The sequence below is a fragment of the Centroberyx affinis genome, unplaced genomic scaffold (assembly GCF_046629955.1).
Source record: "Centroberyx affinis isolate AG114_WGS23_722 - 3 ecotype Tasmania unplaced genomic scaffold, CSIRO-AGI_Caff_v1 ptg003732l_1, whole genome shotgun sequence".
In the NCBI taxonomy this organism is placed as follows: Eukaryota; Metazoa; Chordata; class Actinopteri; order Beryciformes; family Berycidae; genus Centroberyx; species Centroberyx affinis.
The window spans coordinates 30,001-45,357 of record NW_027281611.1 but is presented as its reverse complement, the minus strand read 5'-3'; the positions used below and the strand labels follow the sequence as shown (position 1 = coordinate 45,357).

Below are 15,357 nucleotides of genomic sequence, written 5' to 3'. Positions count from 1 at the left end.
GACAACATACCCCCAGCCAGTGGAGTTGTGCTAAGGCGACGTGTATCTGGCAAGCCCCGACTTCAGTTTTGTAACAAATAGGGATCCGGGCTGTCCGTTAGTTTTTTTTCAGTTGAGGCTCGAGAGTGAAGAAAATGACATTTCAAAGAGTTTTTCCTGCGGTTATTTTACCGATTTGCTGGGTTTTCGTGACCATGGCAGATGACACCTCTAAGGCAGCTAGCACCGCTGCTCCCAAACAGCTTCTCACCAACCCCAGTGTGTCCGTTAACGCCACCAACTCCACTCATTCTGTCCGGGACGGTCACGGAGGTTTGTTCAAAGGTCTGAACGTGGACAGCTCGATGATCCAGCGGGCCCTGTACGTCCTCATCGGCATCACCATGATCGGAGTTCTCTACTTCCTCGTACGAGCCGTGCGGTGAGAAAACACAACAAGTTACAAGTTGGCTGTAGTCCCGCTGCGTGCTGTTCTCATGACCGATACGCCGAATGTCTTTCAAATATCTGACTGATTTAATGCCACCTCGCTTATCGACAGAAGTACATACCGTAGCTATATTTCATCATGTTTGCTGAACCATTAGGAGTGCACCCTTCAATTCGGCGTACGTATGATCCACAAAGCAGCACTTATTTTAAGAATATATCAACTTTTACCAACGTTTACCTGCAACTCCCCCGTCCTCTTCCACCTAAATAACGTTACACCGTGGAGGGCGGTGACGAACAGCGTGAACTAATTCTAAATGTTGAAATACTCTTGAAATAAGTGCTGCTTGGTGGTTTATATATATGCCGAATTGAAGAATGGCTCCTAAAGATTAAATAAAAAGTCTGCGTCAGATTTTACGGGGTGTGTATCTTTGCCGATAATCAAGTTCACTTTAAACCGACAGAGTTTTGAATGGAGTTTGGCGGGTATTTCAATTTAAGAAAAGTACGTGCCGGGGCCAGCTACATATATAACTGTAACTATAACTAAACAATTAAAAAAGGGTTCTATATAGCACCAGTTTCTAATTCTAACAAATTAGAGGGTTCTTTGAGTCATTATGGATCTATATAGAACCCCTGCCTTAACCGAAGAACCCTCCTTTTAATGTATGTAGAGCTATAATAGTGACTATAATTAAGACTTGGCTCTAGCAGTGTTTCCCAAAGTGTGGTCCAGGGACCTTCAGGGGTCCTTGACATTTAAGGTTTCCCCGACCTTTAAAATACTTGACAAGAAACTAAACTCTGAAACACTGAGCCATGTGTCATTACAGCTTTACCAGCCAGAAAACCCTTCCCTTTAAAGGGGAAGTAAGTAACGGATGTGTTTTATCACCCGCTGTCAGCAGCCAGTGCAACAACATGGACGGATCTGAGGTCAGAAGTTGTAACAGCTCTCTCTGGTCCTCATTCTCCATAGCTAACTTTTAGGGCTGCAACTAACGATTATTTTAATTGGCGATTAATCTGTCGATTATTTCCTTGATTAATCGATTAGTTGTTTGGTCTATAAAATGTCAGAAAATGGTGAAAAATGTGGATCAGTGTTTCCCAAAGCCCAAGATGACGTCCTCAAATGTCTTGTTTTGTCCACAACCCAAAGATATTCAGTTTACTGTCATAGAGGAGTAAAGAAACCAGAAAATATTCACATTTAAGAAGCTGGAATCTGAGAATTTTGACTTATTTTTCTTAAAAAATTACTCAAACCGATTAATCGATTATCAAAATAGTTGGCGATTAATTTAATAGTTGACAACCAATCGATTAATCGTTGCAGCTCTACTAACTTTGTGTGTGTGTGTGTAAAATTGTGTTTTTTAGGCTGAAGAGACCCTCCCAGAAGAAGAAGTACGGTCTCCTGTCGAACTACGACGACACGGTGGAGCTGGAGGGTCTGGACAGCGAGGAGGACGAGACGCTGTACGAGGCGCGCAGCCTGCGCAGGTCGGCCCGCACGCCGCCGCCGCCGGCCCGCACGCCGCCGCCGGCCCGCACGCCGCCGCCGGCCCGCTCACACCGACACACCGACACCAAAACTAGCTGTTAAACACACTGACCAAAACCAAAATACAATAAAAACAAGACTTTGTGAAAAAACTAATACTGGACTAAAACTATCTTCTCTTCTTGGAAAACAAACTAAACTAAAATCAAAATCTAGGTGAAATGTTTCTAATTTTTGTCTTTTTGTTTATGTGCAGGGTGAGAAGAGAATCTTTGGTTACTTTAACTGAACGCCAATTGAAAAATTAATGTAAAGAAATTTTTAAAATAATTTATGATTTATTGTTTGTAACTAGGGCTGAACGATTTTGAAAAAATATCTAATTGCGATTATTTTGACTGATATTGCAATTGCGATATGATTTGCGATATTAGAGGGAATGATCATGTTTACATCATTATTCTCATTTTCATTGAAAAACGTGTTGAAATGATTATGGTGTGATTTTTGCGGGGATCTGTACCAAACAAAGATGTTTTCTTAAGTCTGTAGAATATGATGTGTAGGCCAGGACATCTCTGCAGCTCCACAATATTTACTTTAAAATGCTATTTTGACACATTTCACCTTTAACAAATATTGCGCCTCCTGCGATTTGAAAATTGCAGTAGGCCATATTGCGATTTCGATAAAATTTTGATTAATGGTTCAGCCCTATTTGTAACACAATACCTGTTGCAAACATACAAATACCTTTAAAAAATACTCAACACCAAAAAATACTAAAACTAAATTAAAACATTTGTAAATAATAACCAAACTAAAACCACCAAACCCACACTGTAAACTAACACTGAACTGAAATTGAAATAAAAATTCAAAACTATATAACCAAGACAACAAACGAAAAATCCAAAACTTTAATAACCCTTATATTAATAATAGTCTTATTTACTGTATATACTGAGTTAGAAAGCGCTTCACAGTGGTGTAAAAAAAAAAAATATATATATATTGACAGTAGAAGCACTGAAAGCAAGCTAAGAAATATAAAAAGAAGATAAAAAAAACCATTAATAAAAGATATTCAATTTTTCTATTTTCTGATGGCAGAGAGATTAACAGTTAATTAATTTTTATTTCTACCTTGCTCTTACTCTGAAATTCTTTCGTTCTTTTCTTTTGTCGAACTTTGGATCTTGCTCTTGTTCTATTGATTACCCTGCATGTTGTTGTGGGTGATGTACGACCGATCTGCTTATTGATCTGCTTATTGATCTGCTTATTGATCTGCTGGCTGGTCTGATGGGCGTGTGTCTCTCTGTCCAGATGAGTCCTGATGCTTCCTGTGTGTTTCGGCGTGGCGGACGGCGGGAGGAGACTTTCCTACAGCTCAGCTTTTCTACGGTCGCTGCATTTTTTTCCCTTTTTGCTCTCATGGATCTGAGAAGTGGAAACCTGCCTCTGTTTACTGCGTCTGGAAGATATTGATGAGTAAGCTATCTGCTGACATTGATTATGGATTGGGAAAGAGGATTGATCACAGACTACAGGAGGAGGAGAAATGGACCAAGCCAGTTATTTAATATAATGCCAAAGCTACACGCTGCTTGAAGAATATAAGCAGGATAATTATTTTTTTTTATGTCATATTGGATTATAATTGGATTGATTGTATGTTATAAAGTAGTGTTTCCTATTGCTTGTGGAAAATGTTCTAATTATATTTTGATGGATAGGCAATATGTTCTCTGCTGTTGCACAACACAGTATTTCTGCATATCATGATGTGGCCTTGCCAAACCTTCTTCTTCTTCTACAGATTTAGAAGGAAGCGTCATTTTGCTTTGATTTTCTGTCACCATGAGCTCCTCTGCTCTCAAAAAGTGCTGAAACTACTGTAAACTGACTCTAGACCAGCTCCTAAACCTCCCAGCATCCTTCACTCCTGTTCAGACCGGGCACCAGCATGTGAATGTGATCAGTAATCGACCCGAACCGGGAAACCCGCCGACTAATAATGTGATCCCCGCTCTGCAGGACGGGCCTCTGCAGGATGAATATTTGTCTTTTGGACGTTTGGCCGTCCGATCTTCTGGCCGCTCTGTGATGTTCTGCTTCTGCCTTACAGTCCTGAACTCATCGCTCTGTGATGTTCTGCTTCTGCCTTACAGTCCTGAACTCATCGCTCAGCTCTTCTTTGACTTTTTATTTATCTCTAAATTGGTGTTCAGTTCAAAAGAAAGTGAAGTGATTTCTGCACAGTTTGGGTTTCTTCTAGTCCACAGAAGGTTTGGTTTGCCGCGCACTAAAAACTCTCAGCTTGGTTATTGTTTAGTCATCAATCAAACTTAAGGCTAAGACATAACCACGCTGCGATTTTTTGGTGTTAATTTCATTTTGTCTGAAGAACTTAATGTTAAGGTTAAATTATTAAACCTAAGCTAGAGACGACCTGCAGGGAAGTGCTGCTCCTAAAGCATCGTCTCCCCGCTGCAGATGTGTGTTAGAAGCAGGTTATGAGTCCCATCAGAGAGTTTCTAGAAGATGATAATCCATCCTGGGTTTGGAAATGTCCCCACGATGCCTCAGGTCTCTGAATGTGGAGTTTGTAGAGTGCAGCTCTGGAGGAAATCGTTCCTCCTCCCAGGTTTCTCTCTCTCAGCTGATAGAAGCTTTTAAACATCGTTAACAAGCCGCTTCTCGTCCCTGGAGCCGCAGGAAGGGTGGAGCTGATTCAGAAGCAGAATTCACCACAGAAACGCTGTCGTCACACCTGACGGGAAACACAGATTTCAGACTTTGACCTGGTTTGGTAGGAAGGAGCGGAGGCTTTTATTTCCTGACAGTTTCCACCTACTCAGTTCCCACCATGAGTCTCAGCTCTCTGCAGCACTTAGAGATCTGCCTTTAAAGACAAGTGCATTCTCAATAAATTTTATTATTATTATTATCATTATCATTATCACAGTCAGTCAGGCTGGATGCCAGTGCGCTGCTTGCTGTGCTTTATCGGTTTCTACTGTCTCGTGTTAAAGAAGGAGCTAGTTAATCTGTCTTGTTTCCTGCTGCTGTTTATTTGTACATGTTCACTGCTGAGGAGAAAGCCTCTCAGTCAGCAGACATGTTGGTGGCTGTTGTATTGATCTTGCGTCGCCACACACAGCGGAGGTCTGGAGGAATCCTCGTTATAAACGGTGGGATAACGAGACGTCGCTGAGCCACAGTCAGCTCTGATTGGCTCTGAGTGTGAAACAGGAAATGGCTCTTCTCGTTTGTTTTTCTGTTTGGTAGAAAAAGTTTCAATCGTTAGCGTAGCTACAACGCTAGCTGCTAAGCCAAGTACATTCTAGTTAATATATAAACTCTTTGGGTAAAAGAAACGAGCGAGATCAGTTTTTTGAAGGTGTTTTTACTGTTGATTGAGCCGTTTGTCGTCTCTACTATCGTCCATTGTTGTTTGCACCTTGCCAAAAGATTTTTTTTTGGTTAGCTAGCTAACTAGCAGCTTCCTCCTTGTTCAGCACTGCTAGGCTCCGCCCATAGCTCCACCCATAGCCAAATCTGACTGGTCTGAATGATGATTGACAGCCGACAGCGTCACCGCCCTTTTCTAACCAACTACTGGGTGTAAATTTGTCCAGACCTCTGCTCTGTTGTTGTGGCTACACCAGATTACTGTTGTATAGAAGCCAGAATCCACCTGATGACGCTCCGGTTTCCAGACCGGCTCCTGCTGGATTTCATTCCAAACAAATGCCGCTTTTCCACCGCATGGTACCGGCTCAACTCAATCAAGTGGTACTACCAAAAGCGAGTCGAGGCGAGTTGAGCCGGTACCATGCGGTGGAAAAGAGCGCAGCCGGTTCCTCTGAGCTGTTCCTCCTGTCCGGCTGGAGGAGCTCAGTCTGAGCTGCTGGAGTGTTTCTGGACTGTTGAAGCTCCATGGATCAGGATGGAGATCCTCTGATTCACTGGAACTCTGGGTGTTTCAATGCTGTGCCTCTTACCCATAATCCCTCTGGGGTGTTCCTGGTCCAGGATGCCAGGTCCATCCGGTGTGTTACTGTCTGTGAATCCAGTTCTGTTTCTGTTCTGTTGCTGAGCTGCTGGACCAAACATTCCCTGTTTTCCAGAAGACTGTAGTGCCAATGATTTTCTGTACATGAATGAGTGATTGTGTTGAACTGTTGACCAAACTGACGATTTCCTTGATGGCCATGTTTGAAATGTTAAACCTTTTTGTATTCTCTGGAGCTTTGCTTGAATCAGCTGATAAACAACATTCTTATTTCCATTATTTTGCCCTTTCGTCAGTTCTTTTCTTGTAATCTGTGTGTTTTCCTTTAGAGAGGAGGACTGAAACAAGTTTAGAAAGAAATGAGCAGCAGTCCAAGCGTCTGGACTCGTGTCTCTTCATTTCTTCTTCAAACACGGCAGACGCTGATGAAGACCGAGGGCTGAAGCGTCTTCGTCTGTTGCTGCTGCTGCTGTGTTTTGACAAATGAAGACACATTAGTCCAAACACTGGGAGTGCTGCTCATCTCTCTTTAAATTCAGTATCCTTTGGACCTTGCTCCCAGTCTAACATGCTGTATATTCTTTCAACCTTTTTGAGTTGTGCTGCTGTTTCCTACTTTTGTGTCTTTATTATGCAATCAAACAGAATAGGTTTGAGAGCAAAAACTTTCCACACTGCAATCAAAAAATGTTTTATTGCAAGTAAACTAAATTTGTGATTAAAAATGTATTAATGCGAATCCAAAGGTTTTGTTTGCGAATCCAAAAGTTTTGTTTGCGAATCCACAGAAGTTATGTAGACTTCAAAACTCACTTGTTTACTCACAGTGGATGTTGCCAAGCTGTCACTCCGATCGAGACTGGCCAATAGTCTTACGTCTTTCAGTGTAGGTCCCGCCCACGAGATTCAGCTCAACACCAAGCAAAACTTTTGGATTTGCAAACAAAACTTCTGGATTTGCAAACAAAACTTCTGGATTTGCAAACAAAACTTTTGGATTCGCATTAATACATTTTTAATCACAAATTTATTTTACTTGCAATAAAACATTTTTTGATTGCAGTGTGGAAAGTTTTGCTCTCAAACCTATTCTGTTTGATTGCATTAATAAAGACACAAAAGTAACCTCCATATTTCCTGAACAGAATAACACCTCAGCAGGATCGGTCCATGTCAGTGTGGGAATACAGTCTGCTGATGTTTGTACCCGCCACTTCACCCGCTGTGATGTCACGCCGCCATGTTGACTCCCAAACACACGTCCACTGTCGGAGAGAGAAAGTGCCTACCAGCCTACCACCGCTGTTTTATTAAAGAAGGCACTTTCCTTAGCGAGTACCAATGAAAATCCCGTCACATGTTGAGCTCTCGGTTGTTATAATCGTGTCGGGATGGAAATTAAACAGAGATGTGACAGAGCAGCAACAGTTTATAAAGTTAACGATATCTCTCCTGCCATGTTTTCTCTTGAAGATGAAAGACTTTTCAATAGTTCACCACCCTGAAGTGAAATATCAAAATGTGTCGATACTTTTGTCCGTCTTTAAGTCACAGGGACATGAAAAATGACTTTTTCACATTGTTAGCTAAATTTCCACTGCCCTTCTATCCCTAACTGATCACCCATTGGTTTACACTTTTGTATGATCCCTCCCCATGTTAAGTCCCGCCCCAACATCCTGTTTTAACAGGAAATACATTAAGGAACCAAAATGCCGTTTCACTGATACTTTAAAGGAGGGGTATCATTTGCTTTTTCAGCAATTTTATATAATTACCTGGTGTCTATAAAGTACATCTGTTACGTTTTTTTCAGTAAAAATCGTTTAGTTATAGCTTTAGCTATTCACTTCCCAGTGTTTGTTTCCCGCCTACAAGAAAATAGGTCGTTTTACATAAGCAGCTTCTTATGCTAATGAGGTACTGCTCTGATTGGCTGGCCATTCTGGAAGGCCCGCCCTCCTCTTAGCGCTGATTGGTCGATTTCAGACAGTCCAGTGTCTACATAGAAACTGGAGCAAAATCTGACTGGCTTGTACAAGGGGGGTTTATAGTTTTTTTTTGTTTTTATAGTTGGTGACTGTGGGGAAACGGCACAGTAACATGATTCAGTTTTTTTTTCCAACAGAATACAGAGACGGGTTGTGAACTAGACGCAGCAGATTCTGTAGATATGAAACGACAGATCGATCCGGGAGTTTACCTGCAGACTGTATAGTGCCGTCGGCCATGTTGGAAGCACAGAAGAAGAGTCACTTCCTCCGAGGACTTCAGTCTGTTTTAAATATCTTTCCTTTTCCTCCCTAGTCAGGTGAAATGTTTGCTTGTTGTTCAGTCTGATTAGAAATGAGCAGCTGGGAGTCAAAATGGCGGCGTCAACAACACATCACTGACTTTCCTGACTCTGTGGAAACCCAAACCACCGTCTCTCTGTGGGCTTCAGGGTTTGGTACTCTCCACACTTTAACATTTAACAAGTATGTAGGGCAACTAAAGCAAAGATTTAAACATTGGTTGCTGTTGGTAACTGTAAAATTTGCAGCTTATTTTCAATAAACATGAGACAGAGGCCTACCTGGCCCTACACCAAATAAAGCTTTACAATAAATGTTCATCTTAATGTTAGGTGTAGGGGAACCTATGAAGACTTTGAACTATAACCTACTTGTCTAAAATGTGTTTAAATATATGATATTAGAGGCTTACCTTTTCACTGTAGGAGTTTTAAGACAGGTGAAGGGCCGTCTTAAAGTTAAGAAAAAAATCAAGAACAAATTTGACAACTTTAATTTCAAGAATACCATTTATTCCTAAGTTTATATGAAGAAACATAAGAAGAAAGTTAAGAAAATATATAAACTGTTTTTGAGAATAGCATTTTTTCCTATTTTTTTTCTCAAGACTGAAGTTAAGAAAAAAATGGCACTTGAGAAGATTTTTTTTCTTAAGAGGGTTTTGTGAATCCGGCCCAGGTTTTGGATCATGGAAGCGCTCCAGCTTAGATGTGGAAAAGTCTGGGAATTTTTCAGCAGGGCTGCGGTGAAATCGGATCTTGTGGTTTTTATCTTCTGTATAATGGAGAGCAAAGGTCAAACAGAAACCAGAAATTACATTTGGCCTAAAGCCTAAAATCTAATCAAAATCCCCTCAAGCCGCATCAGGACCAAAGTTCCTCTGAACTGATAGTTTGATGACCTGCGACCCGTGTTGGGGAAAGTTACTTTTGAAACTAACTAGTTACTTTACTTTGTTACTTGTCCTAAATAGTAATTAGTTACGTTACTAAGTTAGTCTTTATTAAAAGTAACGCGTTAGAGTACTTTCACGTTACCCACGAAAAATCAGGCCTTTAAAATGCGTCTTCTGCTGATGTGTGTTTGTGTGTCCCACCATGGAGGAGAGGAGAGGAGGAGAGGAGAGAGGACAGGAGAGGAGAGAGGAGAGGAGAGGAGAGGAGAGAGGAGAGAGGAGAGGAGACAAGAAGAGGAGGAGAGGAGAGGAGAGAGGAGAGGAAACAAGAAGAGGAGAGGAGGAGAGGAGACAAGGACAGGAGAGGAGAGAGGAGAGGAGACAAGAAGAGGAGAGGAGAGAGGAGACAATGAGAGGAGGAGAGGAGAGGACAGGAGGAGAGGAGAGAGGAGAGGAAACAAGAAGAGGAGAGGAGACAAGGACAGGAGAGGGGAGAGGAGGAGAGGAGACAAGGAGAGGAGAGAGGAGACAAGGAGAGGAGGAGAGGAGACAAGGAGAGGACAGGAGGAGAGGAGAGGAGACAAGGAGAGGAGAGGAGAGAGGAGAGGAAACAAGGAGAGGAGAGGAGGAGAGGAGGAGAGGAGACAAGGACAGGAGAGGACAGAGGAGAGGAGACAAGAAGAGGAGAGGAGAGAGGAGACAATGAGAGGAGGAGAGGAGAGGACAGGAGGAGAGGAGAGGAAACAAGGAGAGGAGAGGAGACAAGGACAGGAGAGGAGAGGAGACAAGGAGAGGAGAGAGGAGACAAGGAGAGGAGGAGAGGAGACAAGGAGAGGAGGAGAGAGGAGAGGAAACAAGGAGGAGAGGAGAGGAGGAGATGAGAGGAGAGGAGACAAGGACAGGAGAGGGGAGAGGAGAGGAGACAAGGAGAGGAGAAGAGACGAGAGGAGAGGAGAGGAGAGAGGAGACAAGGAGAGGAGAGGAGGAGATGAGAGGAGAGGAGACAAGGAGAGGAAAGAGGAGAGGAGACAAGGAGAGGAGGAGGTTATAAATTCTAGTGTACAGAAATCATCAGTAATCATCAGGTTTGGGACTCAGCTGCTGTTGTCTGAAGAAAACATGAAGCAGCTTTCAGTCTCCTGGTTCACAGTAAACACTCAGTGGGGTTTGAACAGTCTGGATCCTTTGTCTGCATCACAGCCGCAGGTGATTCTGACTTTATCAACACTGTGAAACATTGGCTCTGTGTTTCTCTCTACAAAAAAGCCTAGTTTGAGAAAAGAATATGCTATTGACACAGAGCTATTGACGTTAAAAGGCGCATCAACCGGTGAATATCAAACCTCAAACTAACTTCACCCCGGTGATCAACGGAGCCTGAACTGATCCGGTCTGGCCTCAGAATAAATCTTCAGGTTAGATAGTGAGAGCTAAACTTACAGTTAGCAATAATGTTCTTATCCTTCTCTTCCATCAGCTCAAAGTAATGTGAATATTTCCAAGTTCTGCAGTTTGTTGTTGTTCATTCTGAAAGTCGTAACCTACAAGCCTCCACCGCACCGCAGCCTGCTGCAGTCTGCTTTTAATATCATGTAGCGCAGTGGTTCTCAACCTTTTTCATATCAAGGACCCCTAATGTAGTCCACATTAGGGCCACGGACCCCCATTTGATGAGATTTTGTCTCTCGGACCCAAATCTGAGAATATTTTTATTGTTAGATATGATTTTGTCCAGAACTCCATGACTATCTTTATTGTAGGTAGAGACATAACTCAAAATAGTCATTCTTCTACATTCTATAATTGTTCTTGTAAATAAAATAATTAAGTTTAACGATTCATCAATTTGCTGGGGACCCCCTGGGATGCCCTCAAGGTATCAATAGCTTATTTTTTTAAATTTGCACTAATTAAACATTTAACCAGTTGAAAGAAAAATAAAAGTAGAAAAACTAACGCGTTAAGTTACTCGTTACCACGAAAAAGTAATCTGATTACTGTAATGCGTTACCCCCAACACTGCCTGTGACTAATAATTTATCATTTATTACCGTTTGGACTTCCGTAACTTTGTGGCGTCACAAAGGTTCGCTCATTATCATTTTTGTAAGAAATAATTTACTTTACCCTTGAATTTCTCCTTAAGTAGCTTCAAAGTTAGAATTTTTTTTCCTAACTGTACAACAACATCACATCCATATTCTGTATCTGCTGTTCCAATTCTTTCTTGAAGCTCTGGCTGCTTATATTTGAATGACATATTAAAATACAAGACGCCATGTTTTTATGGCTGCACCATTACATTTATACACATTTCCCTGCATGTAGCATGACATATTTGGTGTCTTTGGAAAACTTGTTATGTTGACTAGAATTTAAAATAAAGTTCTGTGGGTTTGAACAAAGCTCGGCTGTGCGACCTGAGTTTGTTATGATGGAGCCAGCGGCGGGGCCGACAGGGAGGAACAGGTTAAAGTGGTAATCCTCAAGTTCCTGTTTTTAAAATTAGTCTCCATCTTTGTCCCTCAGCCTCTCTGTGGTGTTTCTGCACTGCTCTTCCCACAGATCACCTGTCAATCAAACAGTGTGGGCGGGGCTTGGGTTTCCTGTTGATGCAGTTTGAATTTCTCTTTTCTCTGTCTGTTCAGCCATGGTGGCTCTCACTGCTCATGCTGACTACCCAGTTCTTCTTCTTCTGCTGATTCCAAACAACCAATCCTAACCCAATGTAGTTGACTGTAAAGCAGATCTGTTGTCAGTGAATTCTTATTTACTGTAACATATTTTTTAGTGTTTATTCTCCCATTGCTATGCCATTCTATTTATTAATTCACTGTACACATGGAAAAAGCCCATAAAGCCTATTTCCAATTAATTCTAGTCATGTACTAATAGATTTTATCTCTATTTCAGAGAGTATAAATTCATGTTCATTATGTATAACTGGTTAAAATGTGTTAACACAAATCACTTCAAGTCACACTTTGTTTTCCATTGTTATGATTGAATTGATTGACGAGCTAATATTGGTAATTAGTGTGCCTGCTGTAGACAAAGCACACTATTACTAGTAATAATATGACACAGGATGTTATTACCAGAGGAAAGCACTAGATGGCAGCCTGACTCTGTGTGAAGCTCTGCTCCTCCAGCACACATCCAGCTTCAGATAGCCTATATTTGATTTGATTTTATTAGGAATTTAAAAGCACAACAACTCAAAAGAGTATCCTGACACCAAATCCCAGAGGATAGCACTTAAAAGCATTACTAAAAACACTTATTTCCAAAGTGGTCCTCGATGGAAACAAACAAACACAATACATAAAGAAAACAAACAGGTCGATGGAAACAAACAAATTGCAAGATACACCTACTATCCCCCCTTGCAACCCCACGCCCATGGTTCAAACTCCCTAAACAAACTTAAATATCAGTATTAAGATTTTCATTAATACTGATATTTAAGTTTGTTTGGGAAGTTTAGGAGGTTTTCTTTAACACTGATATGTTTCCTGTTTCTGGAAAATGTGATCTCTATTTTTCTGTGACTTCTCTAAATTATTTCTCCAACTTTTCTGTGACTTCTCTAAATTATTTCTCTAATCCCCCCCACTGTGTCCCCCCCCCCCACTGGGACACATCCGTCTTTTATCTAAGGCAGCGTTTGGACTTTGATTTGACTGAAGTCCTCAGTGATTTAATGCTGTTCTGTCACATTATAAAGATCCGTAGTTGTATATTTTTCATCTGACATTTTCAATATCATGTTATCATATTTTCATAGCTGGTGAGAAGGAATGTTGCCTCGGCTTGACAGAAACTTGAATCTCACCTGAATTTAGGCTCCTAAACAATGATTTAAATGTCTGATTCTAATAGTACTTTTATTTTGAAATCTGTCAAATAAAACATATCTGTCATGTACAGCAGCGGTGCCAGATAGACAATCAATAATATTCACATTCAATAATATTCTGTAATCTTAGCAGGAGAGATGATAATTAACTTTGTTTCAAAGAGTATTTCCATTAGTGTGTTGGTGTTTTGGTGTGTTGGTGTTTTGGTGTGTTGGTGTGTGTTTTGGTGTGTTGGTGTTTTGGTGTGTTGGTGTTTTGCTGTGCATTTTGGTGTGTTGGTGTGTGTTTTGATGTGTTGGTGTTTTGGTGTGTGTTTTGATGTGTTGGTGTGTGTTTTGGTGTGTTGGTGTGTGTATTGGTGTTTTGGTGTGTGTGTGTTGGTGTTTTGGTGTGTGTTTTGGTGTTCTGGTGTGTTGGTGTGTGTTTTGATGTGTTGGTGTGTGTATTGGTGTGTGTGTGTTGGTGTTTTGGTGTTGTGTTTTGGTGTTTTGATGTGTTGGTGTGTGTATTGGTGTTTTGGTGTTTGTTTTGGTGTGTTGGTGTGTGTTGTGGTGTGTTGTGGTGTATTTTGGTGTGTATGTTGATGTTTGTGTTGGTGTGTGTTTTTGTGTGTTTTGGTGTGATGGTGGTGGTCATGTACAGCAGCGGTGCCAGATAGACAATCAATAATATTCACATTCAATCATATTCTGTAATCTTAGCAGGAGAGATGATAATTAACTCTGTTTCAAAGAGTATTTCCATTAGTGTGTTGGTGTTTTGGTGTTTTGGTGTGTTGGTGTTTTGGTATGTGTTTTGGTGTGTTGGTGTTTTGGTATGTGTTTTGGTGTGTTGGTGTTTTGGTGTGTGTTTTGGTGTGTTGGTGTTTTGGTGTGTTAGTGTGTTGGTGTGCGTTTTGGTGTGTTGGTGTTTTGGTGTGTTGGTGTTTTGCTGTGCGTTTTGGTGTGTTGGTGTGTGTTTTGGTGTGTTGGTGTTTTGGTGTGTTAGTGTGTTGGTGTGTTGGTGTTTTGGTGTGTGTTTTGGCGTGTTGGTGTTTTGCTGTGCGTTTTGGTGTGTTGGTGTGTGTTTTGGTGTGTTGGTGTTTTGCTGTGCGTTTTGGTGTGTTGGTGTGTGTTTTGATGTGTTGCTGTGCATTTTGATGTGTTGGTGTTTTGCTGTGCGTTTTGGTGTGTACGTGTGTGTTTTGATGTGTTGGTGTGTGTTCTGATGTGTTGGTGTGTGTATTGGTGTTTTGGTGTGTGTATTGGTGTTTTGGTGTGTGTTTTGGTGTTTTGATGTGTTGGTGTGTGTATTGGTGTTTTGGTGTTTTGGTGTTTGTTTTGGTGTGTTGGTGTGTGTTGTGGTATGTTGTGGTGTGTTTTGGTGTGTATGTTGATGTTTGTGTTGGTGTGTGTTTTTGTGTGTTTTGGTGTGATGGTGGTGGTCATGTACAGCAGCGGTGCCAGATAGACAATCAATAATATTCACATTCAATCATATTCTGTAATCTTAGCAGGAGAGATGATAATTAACTCTGTTTCAAAGAGTATTTCCATTAGTGTGTTGGTGTTTTGGTGTGTGTTTTGGTGTGTTGGTGTTTTGGTGTGTGTTTTGGTGTGTTGGTGTGTGTTTTGGTGTGTTGGTGTTTTGGTGTGTGTTTTGGTGTGTTGGTGTGTTGGTGTTTTGGTGTGTGTTTTGGTGTGTTGGTGTTTTGGTGTGTTAGTGTGCGTTTTGGTGTGTTGGTGTTTTGGTGTGTGTTTTGGCGTGTTGGTGTTTTGCTGTGCGTTTTGGTGTGTTGGTGTGTGTGTTTTGATGTGTTGCTGTGCGTTTTGATGTGTTGGTGTTTTGCTGTGCGTTTTGGTGTGTACGTGTGTGTTTTGATGTGTTGGTGTGTGTTCTGATGTGTTGGTGTGTGTATTGGTGTTTTGGTGTGTGTTTTGATGTTTTGTTGTGTGTTTTGGTGTGTTGGTATGTGTTTTGGTGTGTTGGTGTTTTGCTGTGCGTTTTGGTGTGTTGGTGTTTTGCTGTGCGTTTTGGTGTGTACGTGTGTGTTTTGATGTGTTGGTGTGTGTTCTGATGTGTTGCTGTGTGTATTGGTGTTTTGGTGTGTGTATTGGTGTTTTGGTGTGTGTTTTGGTGTTTTGATGTGTTGGTGTGTGTTTTGGTGTGTTGGTGTGTGTTTTGATGTTTTGTTGTGTGTTTTGATGTGTTGGTGTGTGTTTTGATGTTTTGTTGTGTGTTTTGGTGTGTGTTTTTGTGTGTTTTGGTGTGTTGGTGTGTGTTTTGATGTGTTGGTGTCCTGGTGTTTTGGTGTGTTTGTGTGTTGGTGTGTGTTTTGATGTGTTGGTGTGTGTGTTGGTGTT

The 15,357-nt window shown here is 41.3% G+C and overlaps 1 protein-coding gene across 1 annotated transcript; it reads left to right on the top strand.

Annotated features, from left to right (window-relative positions):
- Positions 1-6,242, top strand: fam174c (family with sequence similarity 174 member C). The gene is made up of 3 exons (XM_071540839.1): positions 1-421; positions 1,822-1,944; positions 3,275-6,242. The coding sequence occupies exons 1-3, from the start codon at positions 135-137 to the stop codon at positions 3,276-3,278; spliced, it is 414 nt and encodes a 137-aa protein (XP_071396940.1). The 5' UTR covers positions 1-134; the 3' UTR covers positions 3,279-6,242.
- The last annotated feature ends 9,115 nt before the right edge of the window (positions 6,243-15,357 follow it).